This window comes from Sciurus vulgaris (assembly GCF_902686455.1).
Source record: "Sciurus vulgaris genome assembly, chromosome: 6".
NCBI classification, from domain to species: domain Eukaryota; kingdom Metazoa; phylum Chordata; class Mammalia; order Rodentia; family Sciuridae; genus Sciurus; species Sciurus vulgaris.
Genome location: NC_136466.1, coordinates 101,856,138 through 101,872,115, shown reverse-complemented (window position 1 = coordinate 101,872,115; position 15,978 = coordinate 101,856,138). Strand labels below are relative to the sequence as shown.

The following is a 15,978-nucleotide window of genomic DNA, read 5'->3' as shown; positions in this document are numbered from 1 at the left end:
ACTACTCTTGAGGTACTAATTCAGAAACTCTAAGGATAGGGATCATGTTCAAAAAGCTCCCCACGTAATTTTTATATAAAGTTTGGGAACCATTGCCCAGGCTATAAGTAAACTACTTGTTTATGTTTATATATGTATGTGTGTGTGTCATTTTAAATGATCAAAGTTACTTTTTTAAATTTGAAGAAAAGTCAACATTCTTGCATACCCACTATATACAGTATATAAAAAGTAAAAAAAGTAAAAGGGAACTACCAAAAATGGTCAAACAAAGGACACTGCAGAAGTTATGAATATTGTAGAGGTGGTCTCTCAGAACAGCTGCTGGAGTTTAAATCACAGTTTTGTAAAATACCAGTTTAGTAAACTTAGCCAACTTATCTTTCTGTGCCTGGATTTCCAAATTTGAATTATGGGAATAAGAACAATATTGATTCAATGGAATTTCAGTCAAAATAGCTGAAATGGTGCATAATGCTAAGTGCCAGCTGTTGGATCATAAAGCTAATACACAATAGGGTGGGCAATAAAACTCTTTTCTAAGCTAAGTATAGGAAAATATGTCCTTTCATACAATTAAATCTAACTACATTCATTAGTTTTAAAAAACAGCATACTCCTCCAGATAGAAATGGTTTCAAATTAATTGCTGCCTCAAGAAAATAAAGTTTTTAGAATCAGGCCAGGTGGCTTGGTACTGGGTCACATTTTCAACACAAGGAGGTTTTCAGTGAGGCATGGGGGCAGAACAAATTGGTTCAGTGTCTACTGTAGAAATAAGGGATTCCTTCAGCCCAATCCAAACAGTAATCCCACTAGTTCCCACAAGATAAACATGAAGAGACAATCAAACCTTTAGTTCAGACTGGCACTTTTCTCCTGCTTCTCTGCATTTCTCACCTCCAGGGACTTGAGGACAGGCTGTCAGTAAATGTGCTATGTTTCTGCAGGAGACACTATGCAACTCTAATTGTTGCATTAGAGGCAGTGAGTAGGTGACTCTAATTCATTAGCAATGTCTCCCATAGGCAAGTCTCACAAGCAATGCCTTAGGTTGAAGCTGGATTCAGAGTCACAGGGGAATACAGAAGAGTGCACTTAGCTATATAGAAGAGTTGCAATAAGAAACACTGAATGATGACAGGAACTCGGAGTGCAGTCTTCATTCCTAAGTGCCAGAAATGGGAATATGTAGCCCAGAGGTTGCCCAGCTGGTCACATGAAAAGGAAGAAAAAGGAAACCAGAGGAAATTTGCCACGAATACAGACAAGGTAGATTAGAAATCCAGAGGTTCTAAATTTGGGGATTTTATCTTTCTGGTAACAAAAGGAGGTGCTATATTCAGTTAATCAGTTTTCTCCATTTCACTCCATCAGTATCATAAAAAAAATCCCTTGTAATATTCATGAAATGATGGAAACTAACTGAACCACAAGACATTTAAAATTCCAACCTTGTAAATACAAGTCAATTTAGAAAAGCTTTTCTCATGGATGATGCATACAGCAAGAATAATGAAAAAGTGTTTAATCTAAGGGTAATTAAGTGAATTATCAAAGACTTTAGTATATTCAAAATATTGTGTTAATTTCCTGTAAATTTATGTTCTGGGTTTTACGAGTAATAGTAATAAGATATAATTTGTTTGTCTTTGACATTTTTATAAGAGTAAAATTTTACTAGAAAGATACTAACATTTAAAAAGTTAACATTTTTTTTTCTTGCTTATTTTGAGGTGTAAAATTGAATCCAAGGGTGCTTTACCCACTGAGCTACATCTCCAGTCCTACTTATTTATATATATATATTTTTTTTTTTTTTTTTTTTTCCCAATTTTAGACAAGATCTTCTAAGTTACTAAGGCTGGCCTTGAACTTGTGATCCTCCTGCCTCAGTCTTCTGAGACCCTGAGATTATAGGTTTGTGCACACAAGACTAAAATTATTTTAAGTAAATTCATCTTGGAGAAGAAACATTTATATTAACAATAGCACGGTCAAAGGTTTCTAAACTCCTGCAGTATGATTATGTTAACAATTAAAAAATGTGTGAGAAGCTAAAATAGATTTTTTTATAACATTTCAGGAATGAAACATAAATGGGAAAGGAAAAGGTGAACTGTATGATATCCTGTGCACAGTCTGTTAGTAGCAGACTTCCTGACAATCATTTTACAAATATTATCCATTCCTGTATAAGGTCACTTGTTAGAGTGTCTTATGGTCATTAGGAGTCAAATGCAGACCACTGGGATTTGCAGTACTGTGGTTCCTTTGTCCCTAGACAGGTGAGACATTCCCTGTAAACAAACAGGTCATTGTACCACAAAGTGAGTATCTGTTGAACACAGAGTGTCTGAGTTGTTTGGGCATTGGACTACTCAATGCAGAATGATCACCATGTGAAAACAAACACTATCTTTTCCCTTTTCTTTTGTATTCATATTCCTTACTCTTTTATTACTCAATTGCATCTATCCAACAAAGTTTTTTATACAAGGTGCTATGGTAATAAACTTAAGTTAGGTGAAATCCTTAAAATCAGTTGATCACAGACTAGGAGGCAAGGAAAAGGCAAACGATGTAAAAATATTTTACCTGCTATCATGGAAATATATAGTTGACAGAGTGGGAAAACCAGAACGTAGTCACTTTATCTGTGGAGGTAAGAGGCAGGAAGTACCTCCTAAAGAAGGGAATAATGGGATGAACCCAGAGAAGATTAGTAGATGATCAGTTCAGGAACCATGTGGTGCGTATGCCCAAGCACAGCAGCAGAATAAGCCACATGAATTTGAGGAACAGTGAGAAATCCAGGTCAATGAGGCCTCTGGTGCTGAAAGTCAGGAAGGAAGCGACTTAAAGAAAAGAAGAGATTTCAGGGGCAGCTCCTTTTCTATTAGAGCACAATTGCTAGGCAGGTAATCATGCCCCATAGCTCAAGGAATCTGGAGTTAAGATTCAAATCACATCCTTGAAAGCTGATAAACAAGCAATATGTTTAGGATGGCATAACTGTAGTAAATGACCAGTCAATTCAAGATCAAATACATTATTTTTCAGTACATAAGCATCAAGTCGTTTTTAATGCAATGCTTTTGAATTAAACAAATATTGTTTGTTTTTAAAATGCATGACTATGTATGAAAACTCATTTCTAATTAAAAAAAAATTAAAAGAAAATGGCAATTTTCCATTCAGGATCACAGTTTTAACAAAAAGATCATTAGAGGCAGCAATATGTTAATGTCTAGTTAAATTAGCCTTAGAGAGGTGTTCGTTATAACAGGAGTACATTTGGGAAAGTAGTTTGTTTTCAGGGGGAAAAACATGCTAAAACGTTTTTCAATTGAAAGAGAAGATAGTATAAATTGATTAAATGCAATGTGATACATTTTCTAGAACTAGAAAACAGCCTGGAAAATGAAACAAATGAACAAATCTTTAATTTTGGACTTGTAAAAATTATTTGTGTTCCTTGAGGAGCTCCAGGTGTCTTTAGGAACCAAAAAGGTTTCACACACATATACAAGCTTTTGAAATGAAACAGATGATTAGCCTATTTTTTAGTAGCATTCTCAATCCCACTCTGAACACTTTAAAAAATTATTGTTTGTTAAAAAATAACAAATTATTAACTATTATTTTGATAAGAATGCAGAAAGATGATTTTGCTTTTGACTACTTTAACTTTTGTAGCAAAGAAGAATCCAAGAGTCATTTGGGAACATTAATTGACTCATAACTAACCATAAGACTTACTTGTGAAATGCTGCCAAACCTAAATGCACTTCTGATAAAGATACATAGCTTGGGGCTACCTCTTCCTGGTTTAGAGACTTCACTGAGTGGCCTATTTTCCACTCTCCTTTCGTATTTCACTTCTTTTCTCGTCCTTTCTCCCCACCCTATGCAGTTATTGATATTTGTGGTTCCAACAACAAAGTGCCTGGATCACCAAGCGGAGTGCTTTTTACTTTGTTAACTTTTTACTCTAAAAACATCCTATGAGACAGGGTTTTACAGTGTAGTCTGAGGATGACCTGGAGGAGGTCTGGGGAGCAATCCAGAAATTTCTATTTTTACCAAGTGACCTATGATTTCTGTGCACATTAAATTTTAAGACATAGCTATCTCTTTCCCTCACAAACTCTGTGGTTTATAGAAAAGGAACATATTAAGATTATAGCCACATTTTGTGAAAAAAAAAAAAAAAAAAAAAGAATTATTTAAAAGAGAGCATACAAACCTTATTTTTCCAGTGATAAAATACTACTCACACAACTAAGAGTAAATTAACTTTCAAATTTAAATTTGGTTTATGTTATTATATTATACCAATATTATACCAATCAAATATATCAGCATGCAAGAGTATAGCTATGTAATATTGTAATGGGAATTTCACTCTTTGTATTCTATAACTATTAGGTTACTCTAACTTTGGATTTAATAAAATTTCCACTAAAAATATTATGATTCAAATGGAATACTTAGCAGACCATGTAAGACAAAGTCAAACATTCTTTATAGTTATTTTTGCCCTGTTCACTTTTCTGTTTCCTACATTCAGAGTATCTTGAAAGCACTATTTGTTTTTCCTAGTGACTAGTAGAGGATAGAGAAAAGGATAAACATTTATTCAGTAAAATTTTGTGAATGTATGAAGAAATGGAAGGCTAGATATTCAATGCATATGTGACCAAAATCACCTTAGACATTAGAAAGAAATAAAAATAAACATTTGCTACATATTGCTCTAAAAGAAAAACCTCAGGTATAAAAAATAGATAATATTCATCTTGGCTAATTATACTTGGTAAAGCATCCAAAAGTTTTAAATAAACTTTTTATTTTCCATAAAAGATAATTCAAGATACATTCAATAATTGTGTAAGACTGATATTTCTAATGCATGGGTCAGAAATAGGAATTTATATTCTAGAAAGTTAATGAACTAATGTTTAATGTGATGCTTATTAATAGTTGAAAATAAATCTAAGAGAGAAAATAAAGTTTGGAAAAACTTTTAAAAAGAAAAAAAGTTTTGTATGACTGCATTTTCTATTTAGACCAACCCTTTATATCCAAAACCAACTATGAGCATTGTGGTACTAACAATAATCATATGTAGAGCATGTAAATTTAAAGTGATAATTTCAATTTTCATTTTATCAACACAAGGAAGAAAATTAAACTGAATACTAATTAGTTAATGAGTGTCATACACCTGAAAGATTAGGGGAATACTATGTTCATTACAAGTTAGTTTATTATAAAGTTCTCAAATGTTTCATTTGAAGGACTGAATACAGACAAAAGAATTAAGCAACAAGAGAAATTAATAATGAATTCTCCAATACTGAAAATTTGGTAATGATCAGAATGCTGAGTCTCTTAAATGTGATTTTCCTTTAAAAATTGATAAAGTTTTTCTTTTTAGGAAAATAACTTGGACAATGAAAATTATTAAAGAATACAATAAAAACTGTACACCTCAAACATATCACTAAATATTCATTGAGTAGCAGTGATAAATTTTTAGTTATTTACTCCACTATATGTGCGATTTCTTCCTCTAACAAAATGTTTACATTTATTTTACTTTTTCCTCTAGAAGTTCATTATCGGCTTCAGAGAAAAAGCAAAATCATCAGCATTGTTATCATCATCATCATCCCACAGACCTTGAAAGTAAAAGTTTTTATTCTGTTTACAATGATAGATTAAATTAAATTAAACTACATTTAGAATAAATATCTCTCGAGGTGATCATTTTCTTATTATCTTGAAATTATTTCTACTTATTGTCACTGAGACAAAGATGACAATTTCATACCTTGAAAGTTAGAAAGATGTATTGTGTTCACTGAACAATAAGCAGGCAAAATAAAGTGCAAAATAAGGACATAAAATGTAAATAATTTAAAAGATTCTATCATAACTGATTCTTCAAATGCAGTTTAGAACAGTCAACTATATTGACTGAAAGTGTCTCTGAAATGATTATTCTGTATCTCTTTTAAAGCTTAATTGGACTTTCATTAGTCTATAATCAAAACTGCAAATGATTGGTGATTTAGCTTAGTAGTAGAGTGCTTGCTTAGCCTAAGCAAGGCCTTAGCATGAGTAAGATCAATTCCCAGCACCATAAATAAATAAATTAATTAACTAACAAATGGAAAAAAAAAAACTTAAAAAACTATAAATGTGCCATTTTCCATATCTGGAATTGTCTTTGCATACATGGATATAGATTGGAAAAGTCAGGTGCAACGTAAGAAGCTATTTCTGAAATGCATGCAAACAAAAATTCATAAAAGAACTTTAGGTAACCATATGTAGCTGTTTAGATAAAATAATTATATATAAATGTACACACACACACACACACACACACACACACACACACACATGAAATAAAAGCTTTCCTAAGATACTTCAACAAAGGAAGTGTCTGAAGGAGATTTTGGCCCAGTTCCTAAAGATTGGAGGTCTTAATACTTGGCCAGAAATCAATTTTCCTTTCTATTAAATGCCTGTAAAGCAGGCTTCATGTGTTGTACTTAATAATGTTGCATTAGGGACTTCCATGTTTCTCTGACTCAAAATATGTAGTAAACAAAGAGAACAGATCAGACACCTAAACTAATCAAAATTCTGTAGTAGCTCCCCAGTCCAGTGAAACAAAGCCAAAACCTTTTCGTATGATCCTGTGACACATCCAACTCACACTAAATTTGAGCAAATCCCTCCAGCAACCCTTAGTTGTCATGAATTTCTACATGCTGCTCCCCAGACTCTCATGTAGGCCTTTGATCATGCTCTTCCCTGGGCATCTAACCTTTATTGAAAATGCTTCCCAGGACTACCTCAAAAGCTGTCTTCTCCATGCAACTTTCTAAAGATAATTAATTACTTCTTCCTCTGACCCCATAGTATACTGGATTTTCTTCCCTTTGGCACATATCAATGACTTGTTAGATAGTTATCCAAGAGGGTACTGAGATATTATGATAGCCTGATATTTTATATTTTTACTCGTGGAGACACTTCTTAGAAAAAGAGAAGGGAAAGACATTTTTTTATTTTCTTGTAGTTTAAGTTGCTGCTAAATGTTAACACATTATGAATGAGAAAGCATCTGTCTTAAATATATCTTAAGATAGTGAACTTTGGGCTGGGGAGATAGCTCGGTTGGTAAAGTGCTTGCCTTGTAAGCACAAGGCCCTGGGTTCAATCCCCAGCACTGCAAAAAAAAAAAAAAAAAAAAAAGATTTCTAGCAATATGAAACCCATGCACACACTTTCAAGAGGAAAGTGTACATTTCCTTCATTTTTAGTCTGTAATAAATTTGTGCACTTAACTGCATCACCCTTTCCTCTGACTCTGAGGAAAAGAGTCACTGTGAATTCCCCCTTGTTTGCTCTCTTAAGTAACTCTGGTCACTTGGCCAACCACTGCCTTCCATTCCCTTGTTACCTGAATCCACGGCCATCTGTCATTTTCTGCAGCTGTCCAGGCATTTATAAGGCCCTTCTTATTTAAACGTGCATAATAGGGATACCACTTCTGGAGTCCAAAAAGAGCTCTGTGGGTGGATGAAGCTGTTATTTGCTGATTTGATATGATTCCACCTTCAATTCCCAATGGACCTGAGCATTCTGGGAACAAATCAGAAAAAAATGCAAACATATTAGAAATAATACATATGTAAAAACATGGTTATGATCTGATAGGAAACATTTGAAAAGTGATTTCAGTTTGTATGGCCATGACATTTAAATTCCAGTCTACAGGTCTATTATTGATCACTACAATAAGGAAATAATTCTTGCACCTCATGATGCTCTTTTTTTTCCTTTCTTTTGGGAGTGGCCACTAAATAGGCACTTTCCTTCTGTATTTCTATTCTGCTTTATATACTGTTATCTTGTTTGATTGTTGATCATGTCAACAAAAGCATAATGTTCTCAAAAGACCTATCTCTTATCGATTATAAAAAGTTTAAAAAGCCCCATCTCATATTTTATATTTTCAAACATTAGTGTGCCTCATAAATCACAAACCCTTAGCAAATATCTGTGGACCTAATATTTCCTGATTACCACACATCTGAGTTTTGGTCAAAATAATTTTAGTATTAATAGCATTTTCACTACTATAAGCTTTCTGACTTAAAATTTTATAACCATTCTAAGTTATGCTGTCACAAAAAGGGCATTGTGTGAATTGATCAATGTTTTAAAATACTTATGTTACCAATGATATATAATAAATTATAGAAGTACATAGAAAATTATTTTATAATGAGAGAAGACAATTCTGTAACATTATACATGACAGCATGTGTACTAGCCAGTAAATGATGCTAAAATATTTATCTTTCCAATATATTTAGTTCAAAATTCACAACTCTATGTGAAGGAATCTGCATTTACATCTTGAATTGTAACACTTTTTCTATAAATTTGTGACTTGGAAACTTATGAAAATTTCCTAATAAAACTTGAAAATACTATGATTAAATAATAATAGACACAAATGATATGTTTGCAAATATCAGATGTTTAATTCCTAAAATTATAAATGAAAGTAAATCCATCTAAAAATCATATATATGTATTATGTATATCATAAATGTTTGAGTTTCTTAATCATTTCAGATAATTTTCCTTATTTTAAATTTAGTTTTCAAATTTCAGTATAAGTAAGATTATACTATAACTAAAACTAATACCTAATTTTCTTAATTTTACTAACATTTTATATGTTATATTAAAATTTTTGCCAATTTAGATTAGGATAATAAATATGAGATTCTTATTATATAAAATCTACTACAATGTTATTAGAATTCCTGAAAATCTGTAAAGAGTGCATTGTTATCATTAAGTGTCATCATATATGTGTCAACTTGATGGATGATTGCTACCAGCACACATTAATTACTAAAGTCCAACAATAATCAATAATCAAATGTTTGTGATTAGATTGAGTTTGAAACTATAAAAGGAAGAATTCCAATGTTGGAAAATAGTATTTTTTGAAGTAGGAAGATATTTCTCATTGATAACCATATTTTCATTGCCATAGGCTACCTTTTATAATCCATGTTTAATGGTAAGCACCTTTAAACACATTAACATCTTTTTATTGTTAAAATCTTTTTTTTATTTTTATTTTGATTCATTGTACCACAAATGGGTTACAACTTCTCATTTCTATGGTTGTACACATTGTAGATTCACACCATTCATGTAATCATACATATACATAAGGTAATACTGTTTGTTTCATTCTACTATCTTTCTGTCCTCCACCCCCTTCCACCCAATTTTCCTCTACACCTTCCAAAGTTCCTTCATTCTTCTCTTTCCCCCATTACCTGCCTCATTATATATTGTCATGCACTAATCAGAGAAAACATTCGGACTTTTGTTTTCTGGGCTTGGCCTATTTCACTTAGCATGATATTTTCCAACTTCATCCACTTACCAGCAAATGCCATACTTTTATTCTTCTTTATGGCTGAGTAATAGCCCATCGTGTATATATACCACAGTCTCTTTATCCATTGGTCAATTGAAGGGCATCTGGGTTGGTTCCACAATCTAGCAATTGTGAATTGAGTTGCTATGAACATTGATGTGGCTGCATCACTGTAGCATGCTGATTGTAAGTCCTTTGAGAATAAACTGAGAAGTGGGATAGCTGGGTCAAATGGTGGGTCCATTCCAAGCTTTCTGAGGAATCTCCATACTGCTTTCCAGAGTGGCTGCACCAATTTGTAACTCTACCAGCAACATATGAGTGTGCCTTTTTCCCCACATCCACGCCAACACTTATTATTGTTTGTGTTTTTGATAATAGCCATTCTAATTGGAGTTAGAGGAAATCTTAGGGTGGTTTTAATTTGCATTTCTCTAATTACTAGGGATGATGAGCACTTTTTCATATATTTGTTGGTCACCTGTATATCTTCTTCTGTACAGTGTCTGCCCATTTCCTGAGCCCATTTATTGATTGGGTTCTTTGTATTTTGGGTGTAAACTTTTTTATGTTCTTTATAAACTTTGGAAATGAGTGCTCTGTCTGAAATATGTGTGGAAAAGATTTTCTCCCACTCTAGGCTCTGTTTTCACATTATTGTTTCCTGTGCTGAGAAAAAAAAACTTTTTAGTTTGAATCTATCCCTTTTATTGATTCTTGCTTTTATTTCTTGTGCTATGGGGATCATGAAATTCATCTGGAAGAACAAAAGACCCACAGTAGCCCAAGCAATCCTGGGCAGGAAGAGGGATGCAGGAGGTATCACAACACCATATCTTAAACTCTACTATAGAGCAATAGTAACAAAACAGCATAGTATTGGCACCAAAATAGACAGGTAGATCAGTGGTACAGGATAGAGGACATGGAGACATACCCACATAAGTACAGTTATCTCATACTAGACAAAGGTGCCAAAAACTTACAATGAAGAAAAGATAGCCTCTTCAACAAATGGTGCTGGCAAAACTGGAAATCCATATGCAGTAAAATGAAATTAAACCTCGATCTCTCACCCTCTACAAAATTCAACTCAAAATGGATCAAGGATCTAGGAATTAGACCTGAGACCCTTCACCAAATAGAAGAGAAAGTAGGCCCAAATCTCCATCACATTGGCTTAAGACCAGACTTCCTTAACATTAACATTTCTCTAGAGGCTTTAACACCTTTAAATGTTTTTTTTTTTGTTTGTTTGTTTTTTGGCTTTTTTAAGAAGAGGATGAATGCATGTGGATAAGGAATTATCTTAGGCAGTCTGTATTATTAAAGATGATTAATATAGTAAATATTGTATCTTTGCAACTAATAATTTATATGTAATATCTAGACAATAAGGCCTTTTGAAGCATGTACTTAGAATTGTTTAACACTTTATAAAGTACTTTTCTCATATTTAAGTCATTAAGAAGTCATTCATTTTCAGAATTGTAATATTAGCTGCAGATAATACTCTGATTTTCGCATTCCACAATACTTAACATTAAAATCTCAAATATTGATTCTTCAGGTTCTTGTTCTGCTTCCCATTTTTAAACTTCAAGATTTCTGCAGACTTCATAAAAGCCTTAAGAAACTTTCATGATGACACTTGGTCTGATTTTTAAAACTGTAGGAGACTGACCTTTTAAGAATATTGCCATTAAAGGAATCTCAAGGATCCTTGTTCTTACTTTGTGCAATGTTTGGATAGAAAAATGTACCAGGCAAGGAGGTCATTTATTGTGGACCATTTATTGTAGGCCACTAAATAGACTGGCAGAGCTGCAGAGTCAGGCTTGATCAATTACACTGCTTGATAGCCTTACTAGAAACTCTGTACCATCAGGCAGTGTGCATTTGAAGACCTCCTGCTGAACTGGACATCCTCACTGAATTTGTAGTCATTTGAAAAGAAAAAGTAGATCTCAAATCACATTATTCAATAAATCTACTTTGTTGATACTCTTAACCTATCACCCACATTTTATTAGCAAACACATCAGCAAATATACTGGCTGTGGACTGTTGCATTATTATGGAATCCAAACCAAAGGAGTGATTTCTATAATGCATTTGCATGGTTTGTCTGCCATAGACTTCCAGTCTTTATCATGACCTTAGTCATGTACATTCCTTCATTTAAAAAACATAATTAAAAAATACACACTGACACGTTGTATTGATCTAGGGCTTCAACAGTGTACCATGTACTGTCACGAGAGGTTTCTCACTTCTTGTTAAATTTACGAGCACTAATTTCCCAGTCCTACATTCCGTGTTGTAGTTGTTTTCCTTTAAAGAAGCTTTAACAACTCTACATACATACTCGACCACCCACATACAGTCAGAGAAGCCCACCACAGAAAACACAGCTGGGGCTGGATTCCTGAACGAAGCCTGAGTCTATGATGTATCAACTTCTTTATTGCTAATGATCCTTGATGTTTTACTTTTTAAAAATTTGTGTTATAACAACCCTAATTCACCAATTGTGAGGGGGATAAACTATTTTTCCTTTGTAACAATAAATTGCTTAAAAACAATGAACATGGCCCTGTAAGGTCACATTAAAGGACCCCAACTGAGGTGATCTCAGCATTTTAGCCCTTTCAGAGCAGTACTGGTCTATTTTACTTCTAAATCCTCAGATATACACAGTATCTTGTATACAGAAAGAGCTCAATAAATATGTGCTGAGTCTTGTTATTTAGGTTTTTCTTTTCTTTTTTTTTTTTTTTTTTTTGGTAAAGAGTAAACTAATTGTGCAATTCAAGCATTATATTTACTTTACACTGGAAAGTTGTCACAACAGCAGCTTTTCTTCACTAATCATGTGGAGCACAATCAAATGGATGTCATCATAATAAAAGGTTCAAAATCCAATTTCCTTTATGCTTGAGCTATCCACTTCCCCAGTGTCCTATTAAACTTAACAGTTATAGAAACCAATGAAGGAGTTGCAATTCAGAGTGCAAATGATTATACACCTAAAAGTAAGTGGCTTTAAGCAATCAACAATATGATGCTTAAAAAGAAATAACATGGAATTATATTTTACCATTGCTCTCAATAAATAAAGGAAGGGATGTGAAATAGTAATTTATGACAATTAATATCAGATGAGAATTCTGAAATTTGAAAAACAGCATCTACATGAGTTTCTTACACATCTTCAAAATAACACTTCCATGAAAAACAGGTTATCATCCCTGTTTCATAAATGAAGACACTTGTGAGGAAGGAAGTTAATGATGTGAAAGATAAGCCTGCTATTTAGATAAAGTGTTCATGATTCTTCAAAGGTCAACTCTGATATAAGTCTGCTGTTATTGTAGTTGGGGGAATCTCCCACTATTCAAAGAGGTTAGGAGAGTTAATATGAAGGGAACATGAAGAATATCATAAGAGGTACTCAGGATATAACAAAACATTCACAAATTGGGATATATTAAAACAGTCACAGAAATAAATATGGAAGATCTATGGTGTTCTACATCCCCTGAGATGTTAAAAAAAATCACTTGAGACCGTTATTGGCCTATGTATCACTCACCTGATAAGTAAAAGCCCATTTAAGTTGAGTAATATTTTGGGACTCTTTTTATGTGCCCAACTAACTATCCATCAGTCTATTCATTTATCCAGTCTCCATTCATGTAATTCAGTTTTAAAACTCTTATTTATTGAAAGTCTGCTATATATTGGGCACTTCCAGGCAGTGGTGATACCACAGGATGAACAAGGCAGAAGTGTCTTTGCTCTCAAGGAATTCGTATTTTAGTTGGGAGACAAATTAAAAACACTTAAATAAACAAGAAAAGACCATTAAGTGGTAAGTGCTAAGAAGGGGGAAAAAAAGTGAATTTCAAGTGAAGAGATGGCCTTATTGAGAGATGACATTAAATCTGATCTCTGAGTCTGAAGCAAAAGCTGCCTACTATGCTAAGTTTATAGATAGCACCAATTTCCCAAAGGGCCTTTAGCTCAGTTGAGAAGAAACACAGAAAAAGAACATATATATATCACTGATGGTGGATGCCCAGGGTTCAATGTGAATGATAATCCAGGCTTAGGTTCAGGGAAGGAATTTTTGAAAAAGAACAGAAACTAGCAGAGTGAAGCAACAGAGAACAGATACAAGGGGAAGATAAGCTGGTATGATGCGGGTAGAGTCAGTTCAGTATCATGAGACCAGCATGGGTCCACAGGGGAAGTTCAGAAAGTAGAAGTAGAGGTGAAGAAGTAGAGGTACTCTTGATGATTTTGCCAAAGAGCTTGCTGATAGCACTCAACACTGTCACTGATGCAGAGTTTTCGAAAGACTGTAATTATGGCCACATTACCATTTATTATAGATATTTCCACTGTACCATGAAGGGGAGATCTAAAAGGGAATCAACTATGACCAAAAAGATATAAGAATAGTAGTTGTCTAGGTAAAAAATGATGTGAGTATAAAAGAAGAGTAAGAGTTAAAAAATATCTAGGAGGTAAGAATAGCAATGATTGTTGTAGGGTGGAGGAAGGAAACGAAGTATCTGAGCTTCAAAGACTGTGGGCTGCTCAGAGAATGTTCCCTTTAATCAAGATTGGCCTATTAGTGTGTTTAAAAAACAACAGCAGTGAACCTAATTCCTCCCTTAAAATCTGTCAATAGTCATTCTTATTGCTGGTTTGAACTTTGTGTCACGTTTGTGATAACCACTACCCTTGGCCTGAGAGGTTCAATCAACCAGGTTTCAGGGACAGGATTGAAAAATGAAAACTGCTTCTGCACTCAACTGCACTGAGTATGTCCCTGATCTACAACATCTATTGCTCTGTAAAAATGGGAGCCCCTTTGCAGGCAGGGATTACATCAAACTTCAATTTTAGAAGGCTTTTAGTAAGTATCTGTAGAGGGAATTAATTTTAAAAAATACAAATGTAAGCAAACAGTACAGGTTACAGGTGACATTGCAACATTGTATGTAAATCATTTTAAAATTAAAAAAATAATTTTTCAACTGTATTCTCTAAAGAGTGCATAGACACAGAGGCATTATATGGAAATTGTGCAGCAAAAGGGGAAGACCACTTGTTTACTAGTGAAAAACAATGGAATTGAGAGCAGAGTGAATCTATTTTTCAACTACCTGCCACATACCTGCCAGGTATTTCTGAAATACTTCTTTTTTACTCCTGTGGTGGGCACAGTGATAATTTGATCAGTGCTGAGTTTGACAGTGGAAGGCAGTAGTGGAACAGAGTGGCAGAACGTGACGATTCTGTATTTGCTGGCTCTGAGATCATGTTTATGCATCTTTGGTATTGTGCTTGTTTCTGTCAGGTATGGCAATAATCCTAAATTAATGAGTCCATTTAACATTGATTAGCAGGGGCTTTTTGGCATCATTTATGGAGTCACTTAACAAAACTGCATTACCTGAATTGTCTGAGTGGACTGGAAATGCCTTCTGACCTGAGACCCTGCTGTTCAGACTAACACTGAGAAAGTGAACAATGTCACCAGGCAGGGTGGACTGGAGCAGCGGGGCCAGCTGGTGCCAAACCCCAAGTGCCCTCCTCAAAGCAACTTTGCATGCAAAAAAATTAGCTTCAGAGTGAAATCTTTCCCACTCTGCAAACTCATTCTTTGGAATGTGGCAAAGAATAGTGTCTGCATTTTATTGATCTTGCAGCTGACAAGTAAGCAGCGCCACAAGATGCCTCACATCTTGCTCCTGAGTGTGCTGATTAAGCCTTTCAAATAAGAAAGATGCATGGCTGAATCTGTAACAGGAATGTACTGCTTTCATTTGCTCTATCTCAATATCCAGACATCTTCAAAATGAAAGGATTTCGAATTAAAGTCATGTAAGAAACAAATCTCCTTTAAACATGTCCAGTCCTCCCTCTCTCTGAGCATCCCATCTTCTTATGGGAGTGAGTCCTCTGCTTAGCATAGCATGATAATTGTGCTGAATATGAAGACCGGCAAATGGATGACCTCCAATACTACAGAAATTAATGCTGATTCAAACGTAAGCTTCCCTCTGTGCTGTTTGGACCATGCTTTTGCTTCATTTTTCTAGTGTTTGTTTTATGTGAAAATTGTCTTCAGATCAAACTTTAAATTGGTGAGGGAGGGATCAAGGTCACCATCTCTTCCACTGTTCCCATGAAAGGAGGCCTGAAGACTTTTTCTACCTAAATCGCCATGCATTTGATCTGATTTCTCTCAAGGCTATCATTTTTCTGGTGTGGGGAAGTTGTATCAGAAGAAGGTCAGGGATGGAATGATGACAGGAAGTTTTAAAAAGTTTCAGAATGGTTGATCTCAGGGAAAGGACCTGAATGTTCCAGTTGAACTGGACTAGGGGAGATGGCGAGAGAGGTCCTGGGATATAGAGTGTAAATGTGAAGGTGAAGTCACACACAGTCTTTCCTTTCCCATCATTTAC

At 34.3% G+C, this 15,978-nt stretch overlaps 1 protein-coding gene across 2 annotated transcripts in view; it reads right to left on the bottom strand.

Annotated features, from left to right (window-relative positions):
• Positions 1-15,978, bottom strand: part of EDIL3 (EGF like repeats and discoidin domains 3) — a 416,261-nt gene that overhangs the window by 145,362 nt on the left and 254,921 nt on the right. For both annotated transcript variants that reach the window (XM_079143471.1, XM_079143470.1), the window contains one exon: positions 7,484-7,665. In XM_079143471.1, the coding sequence (XP_078999597.1) occupies positions 7,484-7,665 (182 nt within the window). The remainder of the gene's footprint in view (positions 1-7,483; positions 7,666-15,978) is intronic.